The sequence below is a fragment of the Schistocerca gregaria genome, chromosome 1, assembly GCF_023897955.1.
Source record: "Schistocerca gregaria isolate iqSchGreg1 chromosome 1, iqSchGreg1.2, whole genome shotgun sequence".
Taxonomy (NCBI): Eukaryota; Metazoa; Arthropoda; class Insecta; order Orthoptera; family Acrididae; genus Schistocerca; species Schistocerca gregaria.
In genome coordinates this window covers 289,751,050-289,767,481 of record NC_064920.1, presented here as the reverse complement: position 1 = coordinate 289,767,481, position 16,432 = coordinate 289,751,050, and the positions used below count along the sequence as shown (strand labels likewise).

The window sequence follows — 16,432 nt, the reverse complement described above, 5'->3', positions numbered from 1 at the left end:
CAAATATCGTTCATACGTTGGTTACCTGTGTTGTTCGATTAGTGGAGCTTGTTCCTCCAAGGAAAACTGAATATAGCAAAAGTTCAATCCGTCGAATGTCAAGTTTCATATTTGTATGGTGGCTGGACATAATCATCGAAACGCACAGCTGTATTTATATATTTTCCGCTTTCACAGTACTGCAATGCATATTTAGAAGTCATTCGGGCGAAATCTTCTTGCCGAGAGCCGACGGTGAATGTCCGGGAATGCTTTTGTCAAAACTCCTAATCCTGTAGAGATTTCTTAAGCTCTTGCCCGTTAATGATTAAACCACTTGTTTGAAACTTGTGAAGCGGCTGAATTAACTCACCATTATTTTTATTTTATTATTTTCCAAGTGTACTGCATTCCGAGATCTTACGATTTTTCGAGTCAAGAGTAAGAATGCTGCCCCTAAAGCTTCTAGCTCTTCGTGGTATCATAGAAAGTGACCTCGTTGTGTCAACAATGGTTTCTTCGTCATTCATTTCGTTATTTAAATGCCACACAACCACAGTATCATTCTTCGTCACGAAACTATTGTAACAAAATTGTTGAATCGCTGTCGTTGGCAGCAGTGAGACAAAGAGCACAGCCGCCACGAAGTGTAGTGATTGGTGCCGACATGAAACGATAGTATTTGGTAGCTGACGAAATCCTGCACTTCCAAGGCTCCTTTGTTTGTGTGAGATGTGCATACATAGTGTTTTGTTACTGTTTTTAAAATGAATCGTAAAAATCAATCCGTGTGGAATTTTTCAAGAAAGTGTGAGGGGGGAGGGGGGAATAATTATCAGTTTGTGAAGTGTACCATCTGCAGGAAAAAATATGAACATTCAGGGAATACAAGTAATTAAAGAGACGACTTAAAAAGAAAGCATGGCAAAAAACTAGAGAACCAGGGATTAGTAGTAAAACTGAAGGGTTTGGGATAAAGTGCAAGTGGTGCAACCAAAAAAATGGAGAAGCTCTATAAAAAAATTATTTTAACAGAAGTCAGTTCAAAAGTAGAGGCAACTCTATTCTCTTTATGCACAAATGGTCATTATCGATATGCTGCTGTACAGAACTTCTGAGCAACAAAGTTTGAAAAAATTTGTTCATGCATTAGTCAGCTAATATGGGTTTCCCGATGGAACCACACTTAACGTTCACTGACCCCGAAACTGTATGATGAGATAAAAAAATAAATTAGAAAAGATCCTTACAAAATGTTATTTTTGAATGTTTCGATGGACATTTGGACAACCAACGCAACTGAAGGCATACCGGAATTGATTTGCCACTTTATTATGGATGAAAAATTAGTTTCACCCATATTAAAAGTGACAAAAAATTGCAAGTCATTGCAACGTAGAATCTAAAACACATGTAGATTACATTTTTGATGTGTTTCCTTCTTTAACTTGTCAATGCCATGCTGAGTTTCGGTTCATTCTTGCGATCAAGTACATGCCGGTACAAGTCAAGTCCGCAAATGGTTGTATTCATGTCGGACCTCCAGCCGGTACATATTGTCGTCCGGACTCCTATTTCGGTGGTCCATCTTGCTGCCACATTCAGGTGAGTAGGCCGTCGCAGTATCTCGCCGGAATTGAAATCAAATACGTCGCTGCGGCTCCTTTATACACCGACCGTGGGCCCACCGTGCGTGCGCGAACATAACTGCCCTCTAGCGACAGGTACAGGTGGAAGCTCGCAGAGACGATAAAAACCGTCGCACCAGTTAGTGATTCCGTAATTGACCTACGTCAATATTTTGAAAAACTTAATGATCCACAATCATGCTTGTGTATTAGAATATTGGGTAAAACCTTACTGTAGGTTGCGTTTAATGACCACAAAATAATTTTGCTGTCCAGCGATTTCACTTTATGCAGAGAATATTTTCTCCAAGGCAGGAGAAATAATTAATGAAAAATGCGACAGACTAAAGGACCAGAATGTAAGTACTAGTTTTTATAAAGCAAATTTTTCATAGCTCGTATTGTCTTTAATCAATAAATTCCCAGAAAGCTATTTTCCATTTAGAATACTTGCACAAAGCAGTCGATAAATCGATTACCTTTAATAATACTATCGATAATATCGTACGTATAAGTTATCAATGTTTGAGAAACTCTAGCGTAAAGCGTGGCGCGGTAGGCGCACATAATTGAATACGCCGGGTCCGTTCGCGACCGCTATCGGCTTCTGTTGGAAAGGTGCGTTTCGGTTATCAACTGTGAGACGCTGGTGAGGGCGGTTTCGATCTGTGATACCATATTAAGTATTTTAAACCTGCTGAGTACATTTTAGTTCCGTAAAACATTAGGTACTTGACATTGGACTTAAACTTCCACTCCAAAAGTAAATTTGTTGACGTGATTTTGCCAGTTAATAATTATCTAATTAAACCAAAATGGGTCAGCCCAGTGATAAATTGGAGATGGGATGCCCTTCTTTTTGTCAAGTTGTGCCACATACTCCTCCCCATTTTCATTCAATAATTCATCATTAGTTATGTGATCTACCCATCTAATCTTCAGCATTCTTCTGTAGCACCACATTTCGAAAGCTTCTATTCTCTTCTTGTCCAAACTATGTATCGTCCATGTTTCACTTCCATACATGACTACACTCCATACAAATACTTTCAGAAACGACTTCCTCACACTTAAATCTATGCTCGATGTTAACAAATTTCTCTTCTTCAGAAACGCTTTCCTTGCCATTGCCAGTCTACATTTTATATCTTCTCTACTTCGAAGATCATCAGTTATTTTGCTCCCCAAATAGCAAAACTCCTTTACTACTTTGTCTCATTTCCTGATCTAATTTCCTCAGCATCACCCGACTTAATTCGACTACATTCCATTATCCTCGTTTTGCTTTTGTTGATGTTCATCTTATATCCTCCTTTCAAGACACTGGCCATTCCGTTCAGCTGCTCTTCCAGGTCCTTTGCTGTCTCTGACAGAATTACAATGTCATCGGCGAACCTCAATTTTTTTTTTCTCCATGGATTTTAATCCCTACTCTAAATTCTTCTTTTGTTTCCTTTACTGCTTGCTCAATATACAGATTGAATAACATCGGTGAGAGGCTACAGCCCTGTCTCACTCCCTTCCCAACCACTGCTCCCCTTTCATGTCCCTCGACTCTTATAACTGCCATCTGGTTTCTGTACAAATTGAAAATAGCCTTTCGCTCCCTGTATTTTACCCCTGCAATCTTTAGAATTTGAAAGAGAGCATTGCAGTCAACACTGTCAAAAGATTTTTCCAAGTCTACAAATGCGTAACAAGCCGAATTTTTTTTATTTGTTTGTACAACTAGGGTACCATTCTGTAAACAGTCACGTTTATTATGGTAACCACTAACCGTTTGGGAGTGCTACATCTCCATCGTCAAGCGAATATGTCAGTTACTACAGTCTGTAAGTGCGACTTTTAAGGGGGCTTATCGTCACTAAAATACAGTGCCATAAAATACTCAGAAGTCGTACATTCGCTACATCCACGCAGTATTGACGTATATGAAACGTCCCCTTGGAGAAATTTATACAGGACTGTGCTTAAACTGACACAATATTTTTAGCGCAACGCAATCTGACTTCCAAAAATCCCTACGACGAATGGCCCTGACTAACATTAACCTATACCTTTCACAAATCACTTACCTCACCAAAAATCTTCGGTTACTCGAACTACTGCAATACAGCGAGCGCCGCTACTGCCAGCTAACTAAAAGATTCAAACTACGGAAGTCACTAACTACTGATAGGCACAGTTAGCAAATGAAAGATTTTAATAGGGAACAAACAATGTATTTACCTTTATAGTCATAATATATATATCAGTTCATGACACCAATTCTTACAAATTTCAAAACTCCGCCATCTCTCTCCCCACGTCCACCACTGCTAGCGGCTCACCTCCAACTGCGCAACGCTACGCGCTGTTAGCATCCAGCTGCCGCTGCCCAACACTACAATGGCAGACAACAATGCAAACGAGCCACAGACTGCACACAGCACAGCCAGCGATTTTCATACAGAGCGCTACGTGGTGTTACCAATAAGAAAACCTAAACAGCCTACTTACACAGTATGTAAGTGCGACTTTTAAAGGGGCTTATCGTCACTAAAAGACAGTGCCATAAAATACTCAGAAGTCGTACATTCGCTACATCCATGCAGTATTGACATAAATCCACCTCATGTTATAGATGGAATCTTCTGAAAGGCGTAGTTAAAAATATAATAAATGTTGCAGCATTTCGTATATCCAATTCATATTCATACCACTCACGGTCAAGCCTAGCGTAAAACGTTCGTATTTTAAGTAGCGGTGAGCATTAAGCAGCAAGAAAGAATATGTGTGAAGTTGGGAAGAGGTCTTTTGTGCCCTTTCCTGAGGCGGCGGCGTGTGCTTTCTCCTAAGTGCTCTGCACGCCTGTGCCCTGTCCGCCCACACGAAGCGCCCGGCTTTCTCCCGGCCGCAGAAACACTTCGCGCCACGTCACACTGCCTGTGTCCTATCCCGCTTATGCATCCGGCGATAGCGAAAGCCGCACGGCGCAGTGCATACTCGGCGAGCCCGAGTGGCTTCTGATAGCTGCACACCGTGTCAGTTATCACCTCTCGCCCTAATATAGGACTACTGCTGTAATGCGCCAGTCGTGTGTCCAGCCACAAATAGGGAGTTCAAAAAGTGAAAGTGAAAAATTCGGAAATGCCCATGTTTATGTACAGGGTGTTTCAATACAGCGAAATTTAATGACAAAGTACGAATCCTTCGGATGTCGTAAAAAGCCTACTGGTGATACCTCGTGAGCGCTAAGTAAGTCAGCCGAAGCTAGGACGTCTGAACTTTGTCAGTCACGCTCTCGCGTTTCTATAGTAGAAGGAATTACGCATCTGGACGTAGTAATTAATTGTGCATTATTTTAAGGCGTTTATTTTCAAACGTATCGCTGTGGCATCCCAAACATTTTGTTTAACGTCGATTTGCAACAAGCACACCCATCTACAACCACGCAATTATAACTTTTTCAGGTAAGTTTTTTTCCAGAGGCGCAACTGTATTTGTTGTGAAGAACGACACGGGACGTGAAAAAGTAGGTGGAAAAAGAACAGGTGACGTCACAGCGTGGAATTCTGCGTTCCATTACACTGCGGTGCGTGAAGTAGCGTGTCTGGCATGTCAGATTTTTGCCTCGTGGACAGACGGCGACATTTCGCGTCACAAGCAGAAGATAAGAGCCGCCATTTTGTATGGAGCTAAACATCAGAGGAAGTGGTATGGATATAAGTTGTTTCAAAGCGTATGCAGATTGAGGATCTCCCGAAAACGCGCCGGTCTAGTTACGGTTTTTAACAAAAGACAGGAAACTAAATATTGGTAGGTAAAGGCTTCCTTTAGTTGACGCTTTTATTGTTCTTACTTGTGTACTATGAAAGAACACTGTTTCAGTGGTACGACAAAATGATCTACCAAAAGCGCGTTTTTCTGGTAAAATTTGCATATTAAATATCAAATAATGACATTAGTGGAGACAGTCTTTACAGAACGTATGCCAAGACCCGTGAAAAGCATCGTGGGCGTAGAGTTGAGTGCAAGCCAGCAGGTTCGCGTCCGCCTTCTCCCCCCCCCTCCCCCCCCAAAAAAATTAAATTAAAAATCCACCTATTCTTGTCTAATAGATTTTGAGTCTTTCTTATTCATGTAATAGAAGTATTATTTCAAAAATCGATGCCATTTGTTGTAAATAATGTCCCCAGAATCAGATTTTCACTCTGCAGCGGAGTGTGCGCTGATATGAAACTTCCTGGCAGATTACAACTGTGTGCCGGACCGAGTTCGAGTCTCGGTCCGGCACCCAGTTTTAATCTGTCAGGAAGTTCCACAAATAATGTATTTGATGCCATTCTTGTTACAAAGTCGAACGACTGGAATGTTTCTAAAGTGTCCAGAAACCTTATCGCGTGACTGTCTGAAAGTAAACACAACTTAAACACTGGAATTTTTTGCTGTTTTGAAATTTTTGTAAAAAGTTGCACATGTTTGTGTCTTGCCATTTTCACTGATGGTGAGCAGCTTCGAAAAACTCCCTTCCATTCAAATGAAGTCGCGAAACAAATCTCGATCGTGTAATGTGTGTGATGAACTACATTATTTCTGAGAGCCGGTAAGAAATGCAACATCGGGAATATGGATATTATGCACGCCCAAACTGAAATTCGACACTACACCTTAGCTAAAATCAATTTAAAACTGAAATGGGATGAAAATTCAATTGAGTTAACGAGTAACTTCTATCATCTGTCTTGGATCGCTGTACAGCATTATTTAGTGTTCCTCTATCAACAATTCATTGCTTAGGCTATTTACGAGTCAATCTTCTTCGCGAATTTCTCCGCTCTTCTTCGACAATAGCTAGTACAGTTAACACGGCTGTTTTTCGCGCTTCCATTTTTGTATTAAAAAAAACTGGTTTGCGAGACAAAGAAAACAGCTGCTGGACACGGCCGAGAGCGCAGTTCACGTTTACCAGTTCGTCCCATGCGCATAGGATGCTCTCGTGAGGTCGGATGCCCTGTCCGCATCGACGTCAACATTAAATGCGTCCGTGCGAGGCCGGATTTATGTGTCGATTCGCAAAAGTTAATCCAAGAACGCGTTGTCTTTTCCTTGCAGTCTCATGTGAAAAAGTAAGCTCAGTTAAACTACACAGCTCCTAGGTTACCGTTTACGGGCTCGTGGCTATTCTGAGAAACACACAGTGAGGTTTAGTTCACGGGGGCAATATTTCATGCCGATACTAAATTCTGACTCTAAGATCGCCGGTCCTTTATAACCTAATTTCCAGCGTTAGATATTCGGCAGAGCGACGTGACGTTGCGCTGACGTTCTGTCCAGTACGGACCGACATTAAGGGTACAGGGTAAGTATAAAATGGTGGAAAAATCGAAATATTTTATGACTTTATTAAATTCTATAGTCTTTCCTGATTACATTGCTATATACATTAAAGGGTTTCAAATGAAAAATGACCTCTATATACTTAATTTTAAAGTTACGGTCTTATATGCCGCAATGCCCTCTTTACTTCTGTTACAGAAACCAATATTATTTCGAAAAGAACTGAACTTTCTGTTTCCAGCGATTACACGTATTATATATAGTATATGTTGGTAACAATGCAAGTTTCTAGTGTCTATAAATGATTATCTTTGCTAGTATTTACTTTTGTTTTGCTTAAGCGGTTCGTTCACGGGCTACTGAATGTTTGTTTCCCAAGTGCTGCATATATCTGTGGAAGTACATATCCTTTAGTGTGCAATAAATACGAACTATGCCACACATCAAGAAATTCAATAAAAGGAAATTCCGTGGTAACCAGTTCACAAACAGAGCAAGCCACAGTTCTACAGAGAAGAAACTCCGACGTGGCACGCCTCCTGGTGATTCAAATTTCTGTGTTAATAATGACGCTGTTTGTAGTGGATTTTTTTGTTGTTGATGTGAGCATCATATCTCCTTTGATAAAGGAAGTGGCGAGATGTAAACATTGTGATGGTGTAGGCAGTCTGGAAATAACCGAGCAACAAAGCAGCAGGAAGGGTTTAACATCAAAATTAGTTCTGTTTAGATCCTGCAACAAATCTACCTCGAAAATGACTCTAACGTTTTGTGATTTGATGGGCCTTCCTCCTCCTTCCAGTAGGTTCAGCAAGCACATAAAAATACTTTTAAGGTCCTTGACGGTTGTGTCTAAAGCAGCAATGAAACGTGCATTAGAAGAAACTGTAAATATTAGTGGAACCAGGGACATGGCTGTTACACTCGTTGGAACATCGTTTGTACAAAGTACCTAGACGATGGGGACTCTAAAGCTTTCAATAAAATTAATGAGTTCAGTGTTTATGGTGACACCTTGGTAACAAAACGGGAGTTTTGCGGATATGCGCAAAAGAGGATGGGTGCTAGATCGAGGAAGCTACGAAGATAAATGAAAGTTGCTGTCTGATGGAAAATCTCTGTCTGGCCGAGACAGATTGACAGAAACTGAAATAGACCTCCTTCATAGTTACTATGGACTGGCCATTACACGAACTGCACCTCTGAATGATGTTACAGCAATGAGAAAAGCTTTATGGGCCACGTACTTTCATAAGTTGTCCACAGTTGACCACGCTGTTCACGGACTTTTGCCCTAAAGGCGCAGATTCTTGGTGTGGCTACCAAAAAGCAAAAGAAAGTTGTCAAATATACCATCATAAGCATTCTCTTCCAGGCTGTTACGAATGAAATAAAACCAATTTTTAGAGACCTGAGTGACCCTGTTTTGCTTAGAAAATGTCTTCATGGGGGCATTCAGAGTACAAATGAAACTTCACCCATTGCATATGGGAAAGATTACCCAATAATGTTTTTGTAAATACATTAAAAGTTGGTGTACTGGATGAAGTGGCTGGAAGGTTGGAAGTCCTGAGAAATTTAGGCGTAAAATGTGGCTCTAATATGGAAGATCAATTGCTTGCGTGTGACAGACAATAGGTACATGAAGCTGAAAGTTTCTCTCTTGAAGCTACCAAAGAAGCAAGACGTGCTAGAAGGAATGCCAACAGGAAGCTTGAAGATGAGAGATGCCGCAGAATGCTTGGGGAATGTTCTCAGGCACAGTTTAATTCGACTCATATCTTCAACCACAATTACCTGCAAGTTGTATTATTCAGAATTCAAGTACAAATATTTCCTCAAGTTTTAAAGGCATTGCTGTAATTTTTTTCTATAACTTGGCGATAGTCCATACTTATGCAGTAGACCTAAAGCTTCATTGCAGAACCAACTGAATTATTAAAAAAATACCATTTTTATTAGGAAAAAATTATAAAAATTAAAATTTGATGTTTTTAATCCTTGTGATATAGATAATAGGTGGAATTAAATAGGTCTAGTACCTCAGCCATCATGTAATGCATATCTGGTTAAAGTTTGAAGGAGACCTAATGTATAACATTGGATTAAATGGTACCTCAATTTGAGGGGAAAAAAGCACTCCGTCTTCAGGTCACGAATGGCGTACCGCGACCGCCGTGTCATCCTCAGTGGAGGATGCGGGTAGGAGGGGCGTGGGGTCAGCATACCACTCTCCCGGCCGTTATGATGGTATTCTTGACCGAAGCCGCTATTATTCGGTCGAGTAGCTCCTCGATTGGCATCGCGAGGCCCAGTGCACCCCGAAGAATCGCAACAGCGCATGGCGGCCGGGATGGTCACCCATCCAAGAGCCGACCACGCCAGACAGCACTTAACGTCGGTGATCTCACGGGAACCAGTGTATCCACTGCGGCAAGGCCGTTGCCCTCAGTTTGAGGAAGCATTTTGGAAAAAAATAATTTCATCAGTTTCTGTGTAATTTTTTAATAAACGTAAGCAGGCCAAAAAGTATTCAAAATACTTATAATTTGTTTAGAAAGTGTGCTGCATTACCTGACATTAACAAAAATCTGTAAAGCATATAGTTTATAAACAGTGCCAGAAAGAAATAGGTGTTGATTTTTACATAATATTGAGCCGAAAAGTACCATGTATCCGCTGTACTGTGTGTTGCAGCCGGTTTCCTGAGCTGGAGGTGCAGAGGTGTCGGCAGCCGCAGCCGGTCCGTGGTCGGCCGCCAGCGAAATGACTCGGGTGCGGGAGTGGGGGCTGCAGGACCGGCCGCTCAACACGGTGCACTTCGAGTCGCCGTCGCACACGGGCACGCTGCTCTGCGGGCTCAACACGCTGCGCTCCAAGGGGCTGCTGCTCGACGTCACCCTCGTCGCAGAGGGCGAAGCCTTCCAGGTACATCTCCGGGCTGAACCTGCCAAAATGTTGTCCCAACTAAATCTACGAATTACGAATTAGACCAATTTTCGAATTAAAAGCCTATAATGCAGCACTCGAGTTGTATTTAATATTTTACGGCACAAAATTCTAGTACGCTGTTCTTGTTTTGGTCTTCAGTCCTCAGACTGGTTTGATGCAGCTCTCCATGCTACTCTATCCTGTGCAAGCCGCTTCATCTCCCAGTACGTACTGCAGCCTACATCCTTCTGAATTTGCTTAGTGTATTCATCTCTTGGTCTCCCATCTACGAATTTTACCCTCCACGCTGCCCTCCAATACTAAATTGGTGATCCCTCGATGTCTCGGAACATGTCCTACCAACCGGTCCCTTCTCCTGGTCAAGTTGTGCCACAGATTTCTCTTCTCTCCAATTCTCTTCAATACCTCCTCATTAGTTACGTGATCTACCCATCTAATCTTCAGCATTCTTCTGTAGCACCACATTTCGAAAGCTTCTATTCTCTTCTTGTCCGAACTATTTATCGTCCATGTTTCACTTCCATATATGGCTACACTCCATACAAATACTTTCAGAAATAACTTCCTGACACTTAAATCTATACTGGATGTTAACAAATTTCTCTTCTTCAGAAACGCTTTCCTTGCCATTGCCAGTCTACATTTTATATCTTCTCTACTTCGGCCATCATCAGTTATTTTGCTCCCCAAATAGCAAAATTCCTTTACCACTTTAAGTGTGTCATTTCCTAATCTAATTCCCTCAGCATCACCCGACTTAATTCGACTACATTCCATTATCCTCTTTTTGCTTTTGTTGTTCATCTTATCTCCTCCATTCAAAACACTATCCATTCCGCTCAACTGGTCTTCCAAGTCCTTTGCTGTCTCTGACAGAATTACAATGTCATCGGCGAACCTCAACATTTTTATTTCTTCTCCATGGATTTTAATACCTACTCCGAATTTTTATTTTGTTTCCTTTCCTGCTTGCTTAATATAGAGATTGAATAACATCGTGGAGAGGCTACAACCCTGTCTCACTCCCTTCCCAACCACTGTTTCCCTTTAATGCCCCTCGACTCTTAACTGCTATCTGGTTTCTGTATAAATTATAAATAGCATTTCGCTCCCTGTATTTTAGGCAACGGCCTTGCCGCAGTGGATACACCGGTTCCCGTCAGATCACCGAAGTTAAGCGCAGTCGGGCGTGGTCGGCACTTGGATGGGTGACCATCCGGGTCGCCATGTGCTGTTGCCATTTTTCGGGGTGCACTCAGCCTCGTGATGCCAACAGAGGAGCTACTCGACCGAATAGTGGCGGCTTCTGTCAAGAATACCATCATAACGACCGGGAGAGTGGTGTGCTGACCACACGCCCCTCCTATCCGCATCCTCATGTGTGAGGATGACACGGCGGTCGGATGAAGACGGAGTGCTTCCTGTATTTACCCCTGCCACCTTCAGAATTTGAAAGAGAGTATTCCAGTCAACATTGTCCAAAGCTTTCTCTAAGTCTACAAGTGCTAGAAACGTAGGTTTGCCTTTCCTTAATCTTCTAAGATAAGTCGTAGGGTCAGTATTGCCTCACGTGTTCCAACATTTCTACGGAATCCAAACTGATCTTCCCCGTGGCCGGCTTCTACTAGTTTTTCCATTCGTCTATAAAGAATTCGCGTTAGTATTTTGCAGCCGTGACTTATTAAACTGATAGTTCGGTAATTTTCACATCTGTCAACACCTTCTTTCTATGGGATTGGAATTATTACATTCTTCTTTAAGTCTGAGGGTATTTCGCCTGTCTCATATATTTTGCTCATCAGATAGTAGTTTTGTCAGGACTGGCTCTCCCAAGGCTGTCAGTAGTTCTAATGGAATGTTGTCTACTCCCGGGGCCTTGTTTCGACTATGCTGTTAGATATCAAAAATTAATAATCCTCTTCCTTGGTGATTTTGTTGTATGGGAATTAGGCTGTGTTTATAGGTCCGTACGAGATACGGTTGCAGTCGTTGAAACCAGACGAATGCGTTCAACGCAGGTATTGTCCCATACCCCGTGGTTAGTGTGAACAGCATGTTCGAGTGACGGCAAATGGACGTTTGCAACTACTTTCGACTAAAGGAAATTCTTATGAATCCGAAGAGGTTAATAACCTTGTTCCAGGGAGATCAGCGCGCGCATGCGCGTAGCTTTTTGTATTCAGTCTCGTTGAAGGAAATAAGTTATACGTTTTTACTAGTCTTTTAAAGAAACGGTACAGCTCAACCTTGAGAAAATTTACTACATCGTAGTTTAATTTATGCTCTTCAGAAATTTTTCTGCAGAAACGTGTTGCGTATGTAAACCTTGTGGTATCAGAAGCAAAAGGGTCTTATTATCCTCTGTTAACTTCACTTACAGAATGAATAAATTTTCCTTCTTTCATGCGAGTATCTCGTCCTAAGAACCGATAACTGGGGTTGCATACTGTACTTACTGCAATAAATCAAATGCCAATTAACATCCCGAAATTAAACAGCGTACCAGGTTCATAACTAGTGGGCACACTGCAACCACTCCTTATCAACTATTTTTCTTTAAATTTGTTTCCAGCATTTGTAATGTTTGGGAATTCACTGCATTGTAGATTTTTAACTTTGGTTCCAATTATCTGCATTGTATTTTCAACCATCATCAAAATTTGTCTTGAAAAAATCACTGAGACAAGTGTAAAAAATTTGTCGTCATATGCATATAATCAGAAACTGTAAAAGAAAATAAGATGATGATAAAAGTAGTGTTAGGAATAATTCAAAACTCCGTCAGTTAACATTTTGCGTCATTGCTTCTCCAAAAAGTGCTGATCTCAAATGGGAAGCAGAAATGTGTGATTCAATTTCATTAATCAAAATTGGTGTTTTTGGAAAGACTGCAACTATGATTCATTATTTACATAATGAAACACCGCACCACTCACGTATATATATATATATTTTCACGCTGATCATGATCCATTTACAGAATTTCTCATTATCATTATCAAATACTTACATTAGTATTTTCTGTGTTGTGCAGCCAGTCTTGGGCTGTAGTCGTCTTTTTGAGGTTATAAGATATGCAAATGCAGAAAAACGCACGCACACGCACGAAATCACTCATACTCTGTAGGCACAATGCGATACCACGTCGTCGACGTCATCGTTGTTGTCTTCAGTCCGGAGACTGGTTTGATGTAGCTCTCCATTGTACTCTACCCTGTGCAAGCTTCATCATCTCCAAGTAACTAATGCAACCTACATCCTTCTGAATGTGCTTATTGTATTCATCTCTTGGTCTTCCTCTACGATTTTTACACTCCACGCTGCCCTCCAATACTAAACTGGTGATCCTTTGATACCTCAGAACATGTCCTACCAACCGATCCCTTCTTCTAGTCAAGTTGTGGCACAAATTCCTCATCTCCTCTATTCAGTACCGCCGCATTAGTTACATGCTCTGCCCATTTAATCTTCAGCATTCTTCTGTAGCGCCACATTTCGAAAGCTTCTATTATTTTCTTGTCTAAACTATTTATCGTCCACTTTTCACTTCCATGCATGGCTACACTCCATACAAATACTTTCAGCAGAGACTTCGACACTTGAATCTATATTCGATGTTAACAAAATTCTGTTCTACAGAAACGCTTTCTTTGTCATTGCTAGTCCACATTTTATATCCTCGCTACTTTGACCATTGTCACTTATTTTGCTCCCCAACTCGTCTACTACTTTGTCTGGTTTCCTAATGTAACTCCCTCAGCGTCACCCGACTTGATTCGACTACATTCCATTATCCTCGTTTTGCTTTTGTTGATGTACATCTTATATCAAAAATGGTTCAAATGGCTCTGAGCACTATGGGACTCAACAGCGGAGGTCATCAGTCAGAACTTAGAACAACTTAAACCTAACTAACCTAAGGACACCACACACATCCATGCCAGAGGCAGGATTCGAACCTGCGACCGTAGCGGTCGCGCGGTTCCAGACTGAAGTGCCTAGAACCGCTCGGCCACTCAGGCCGGCCATCTTATATCCTCCATTCAACTGCTCCTCCAGGTCCTTCACTGTATCTGACAGAATTACAATGTCATCGGCGAACCTCAAGTTTTTATTTCTTCTCCATGGACTTTGATTCCTACTCTTTAAGTTTTTCTTGTTTCCTTTACTACTTGCTCAATATACAGATTGATTAATTTTGGGGATAGGCTACAAGCCTGTCTGACTCCCTTCCTAACCACTGCTAGCCCTTCACTCCCTTTACGTTACTCCTGCCACTTGTAGTATTTGAAAGAGAGTTTTCCAATCAGCATTGTCAAAAGCTTTCTATAAGTCTACAAATGCTAGAAATGAAGGGTTGCCTTTCCTTAACCTATCCTCTAAGATAAGTCGTAGGGTCAGTATTGCCTCACGTGTTCAAACATCACTACGGAATCTAAACTGATCTTCCCCGAGGTCGGCATCTGCCAGTTTTTCCATTCGTCTGTGAAGAATTTGTGTTAGTATTTTGCATCCGTGACTTTTTAAAATGGTACCTCACAACCTCAAAAAGACCCGACACAGAACAGTGCAAGATAGGCACAACACACACACTAACAGCACACAAAGTACTTGTGTAAATATTTGCACTTGCCAATGAGAATAAATTCTCGAAACGCTTAGTGCAAAGTATGAAGGAAAAAAAGTACTGGATGCACTGCTTCACTATTTAAATCAGAACATTTGAGCAACGCAAAGATAGCAAAGGTGTTAATACTGCTAGTGGCCAAAAGTCGAAACATGCAAAATATGCTTTAGAGTAAGCCCAAAGGGTTCTGACGATGAAAACTATAGCGAAGTTGCACGTGCACGGTAGACACATTTTGTAAACGTTTTCACTACTACCGTACTTGACTGTTTGAATGCGTGCAAGTTCTCGATTTCACACAAGAAAATTAAGTTCTTTGGTGGATACCTTTTCATTTAAATACTGATTTCCAGTGGACCCTGTACGGAGCCGAGCTTTCGAGAAGTATAGCGGACAAGCAGACTAGTGTGACGTCACAGCTTCGATGCATGATGCTTGTGCCTCGTCGACCCCATAACTCAACGGTTGCGTTTAAACAGAGTAGCTTGCTGAGCTTGTTTGATTTTGTAAAGCAACAAATGTTTTTAGCAACCTTTGAGTATGTATGTCCTGTAGAATTAGTAGCCCAAACGGTAGGCACAGAAACATGCATCACTGGCCATCTACACATTTCTTACAGCGCGCATAGAAAGCCGAAGGTAAGTAGTATGTGGCCAGACGCGCCACAAAGCCAACATACGTACTGCACGCACAGAGGACAAGATATCATTGTTAGAGTGCATCAGGAAATCAGCAATTCTAGCTTTCTGTGCGGCCGCTGCATTATATGCCGTGGCAATGAACAACACGAAAGAAAATGGGTCGTTATGGATGGAAAAAAAAAAAAACTTGATGGGCACTCAGGAAGAGGGGAGAATATTTTAAATTTCTTCCAAAACATTGTCTTTTAGTGTCAGTTTTCGAAACTGAGGGTAAGTCACAATGGTTGTTGATTCCTACTGGAACTTGTGCAACTGATGTTAAAATAGCAGGACACCATGATAACATCAGCAACTCCTCCGAAGATTTCTCGACTATTCTAAGGTTCCATGCTCCTGGAGAATCGAAGTCTGTCAAAAAATTGTACTTTCGGTACGTAAACACATTCTCGAGGGCTGAATGACGCATCTTTCTCGATGATACTGTGAACCCAGTTTCTTTTCAATTTGAACTGCAGTTTTACTTGCCTATACTTTTTTAACATACAGCGTATTTCGTTTAATTCTGTAAGGCGTTTGTACTTTGTGTGATAATCTTTACTTCTGATGTAAAAAAAAAAAAAAAAGACATGGCTTGATTTCATATTATTGGGTAGAATGTGTGATCTTGGCTCCAGTTTACCATATTCTACCTTCTCGAAATCACATTGCCAGTATGCCGCTGGAGCTGTGAAACGAACATTGGCAAAAGTCTTCACCACTTTAATGATAAACTCAGCGAAGGAAAATTAGGAGCAAAAATTCGCGTAGATGTAAATTTTTGCACAGTGGTAGGGAGGACTGTAATGAGCAACATACTCAAAATCCTAACCTGTGAGGTGTGAGCATGGGGTGTCAGGTTGTTTAAAGATAACTTTTTATGTTTTTGTGGGATATATTGAGACCCTCGGCTTCTGTCGAAAATATTTACTAGTACAAAAGTAACTGCATTAAAATTACCGCAAAGAAGGTGCTATTAGTGCCATTCCATTTTTTTCCCACTCTAGGACAAACAGGGTTCACATTGCAGAAAATGGAAAATCGTAATTATTAAAAATTGTGTTTGACACTTACTGTTCAATGAAGTTTGTTAATAACAAGAGGAGAATCGTATTACAGGATAGTGTTCCGAGGGTGTAACACAGAAGAAAGAAAGAGCGGGTGGGGGTTTGAGCTCACAGGATTGTGGTCGTGCACTTCCTTCCTTCGTGGGTCTGTAAACTTATGAGTTTCTACCCCACTACATCGCA

General features: G+C 41.3%; 1 protein-coding gene and 1 pseudogene across 5 annotated transcripts in view; both read left to right on the top strand.

Moving 5' to 3' along the window:
- Nucleotides 1-16,432, top strand: part of LOC126341299 (kelch-like protein 26) — a 272,243-nt gene that overhangs the window by 207,242 nt on the left and 48,569 nt on the right. For all 5 annotated transcript variants that reach the window (XM_050001763.1, XM_050001765.1, XM_050001764.1 and 2 more), the window contains exon 3: nucleotides 9,624-9,854. In XM_050001763.1, coding sequence (XP_049857720.1) covers nucleotides 9,693-9,854 — 162 coding nt within the window. In that variant the 5' untranslated portion in view covers nucleotides 9,624-9,692. The remainder of the gene's footprint in view (nucleotides 1-9,623; nucleotides 9,855-16,432) is intronic.
- Nucleotides 11,001-11,118, top strand: LOC126287459 (5S ribosomal RNA; annotated as a pseudogene).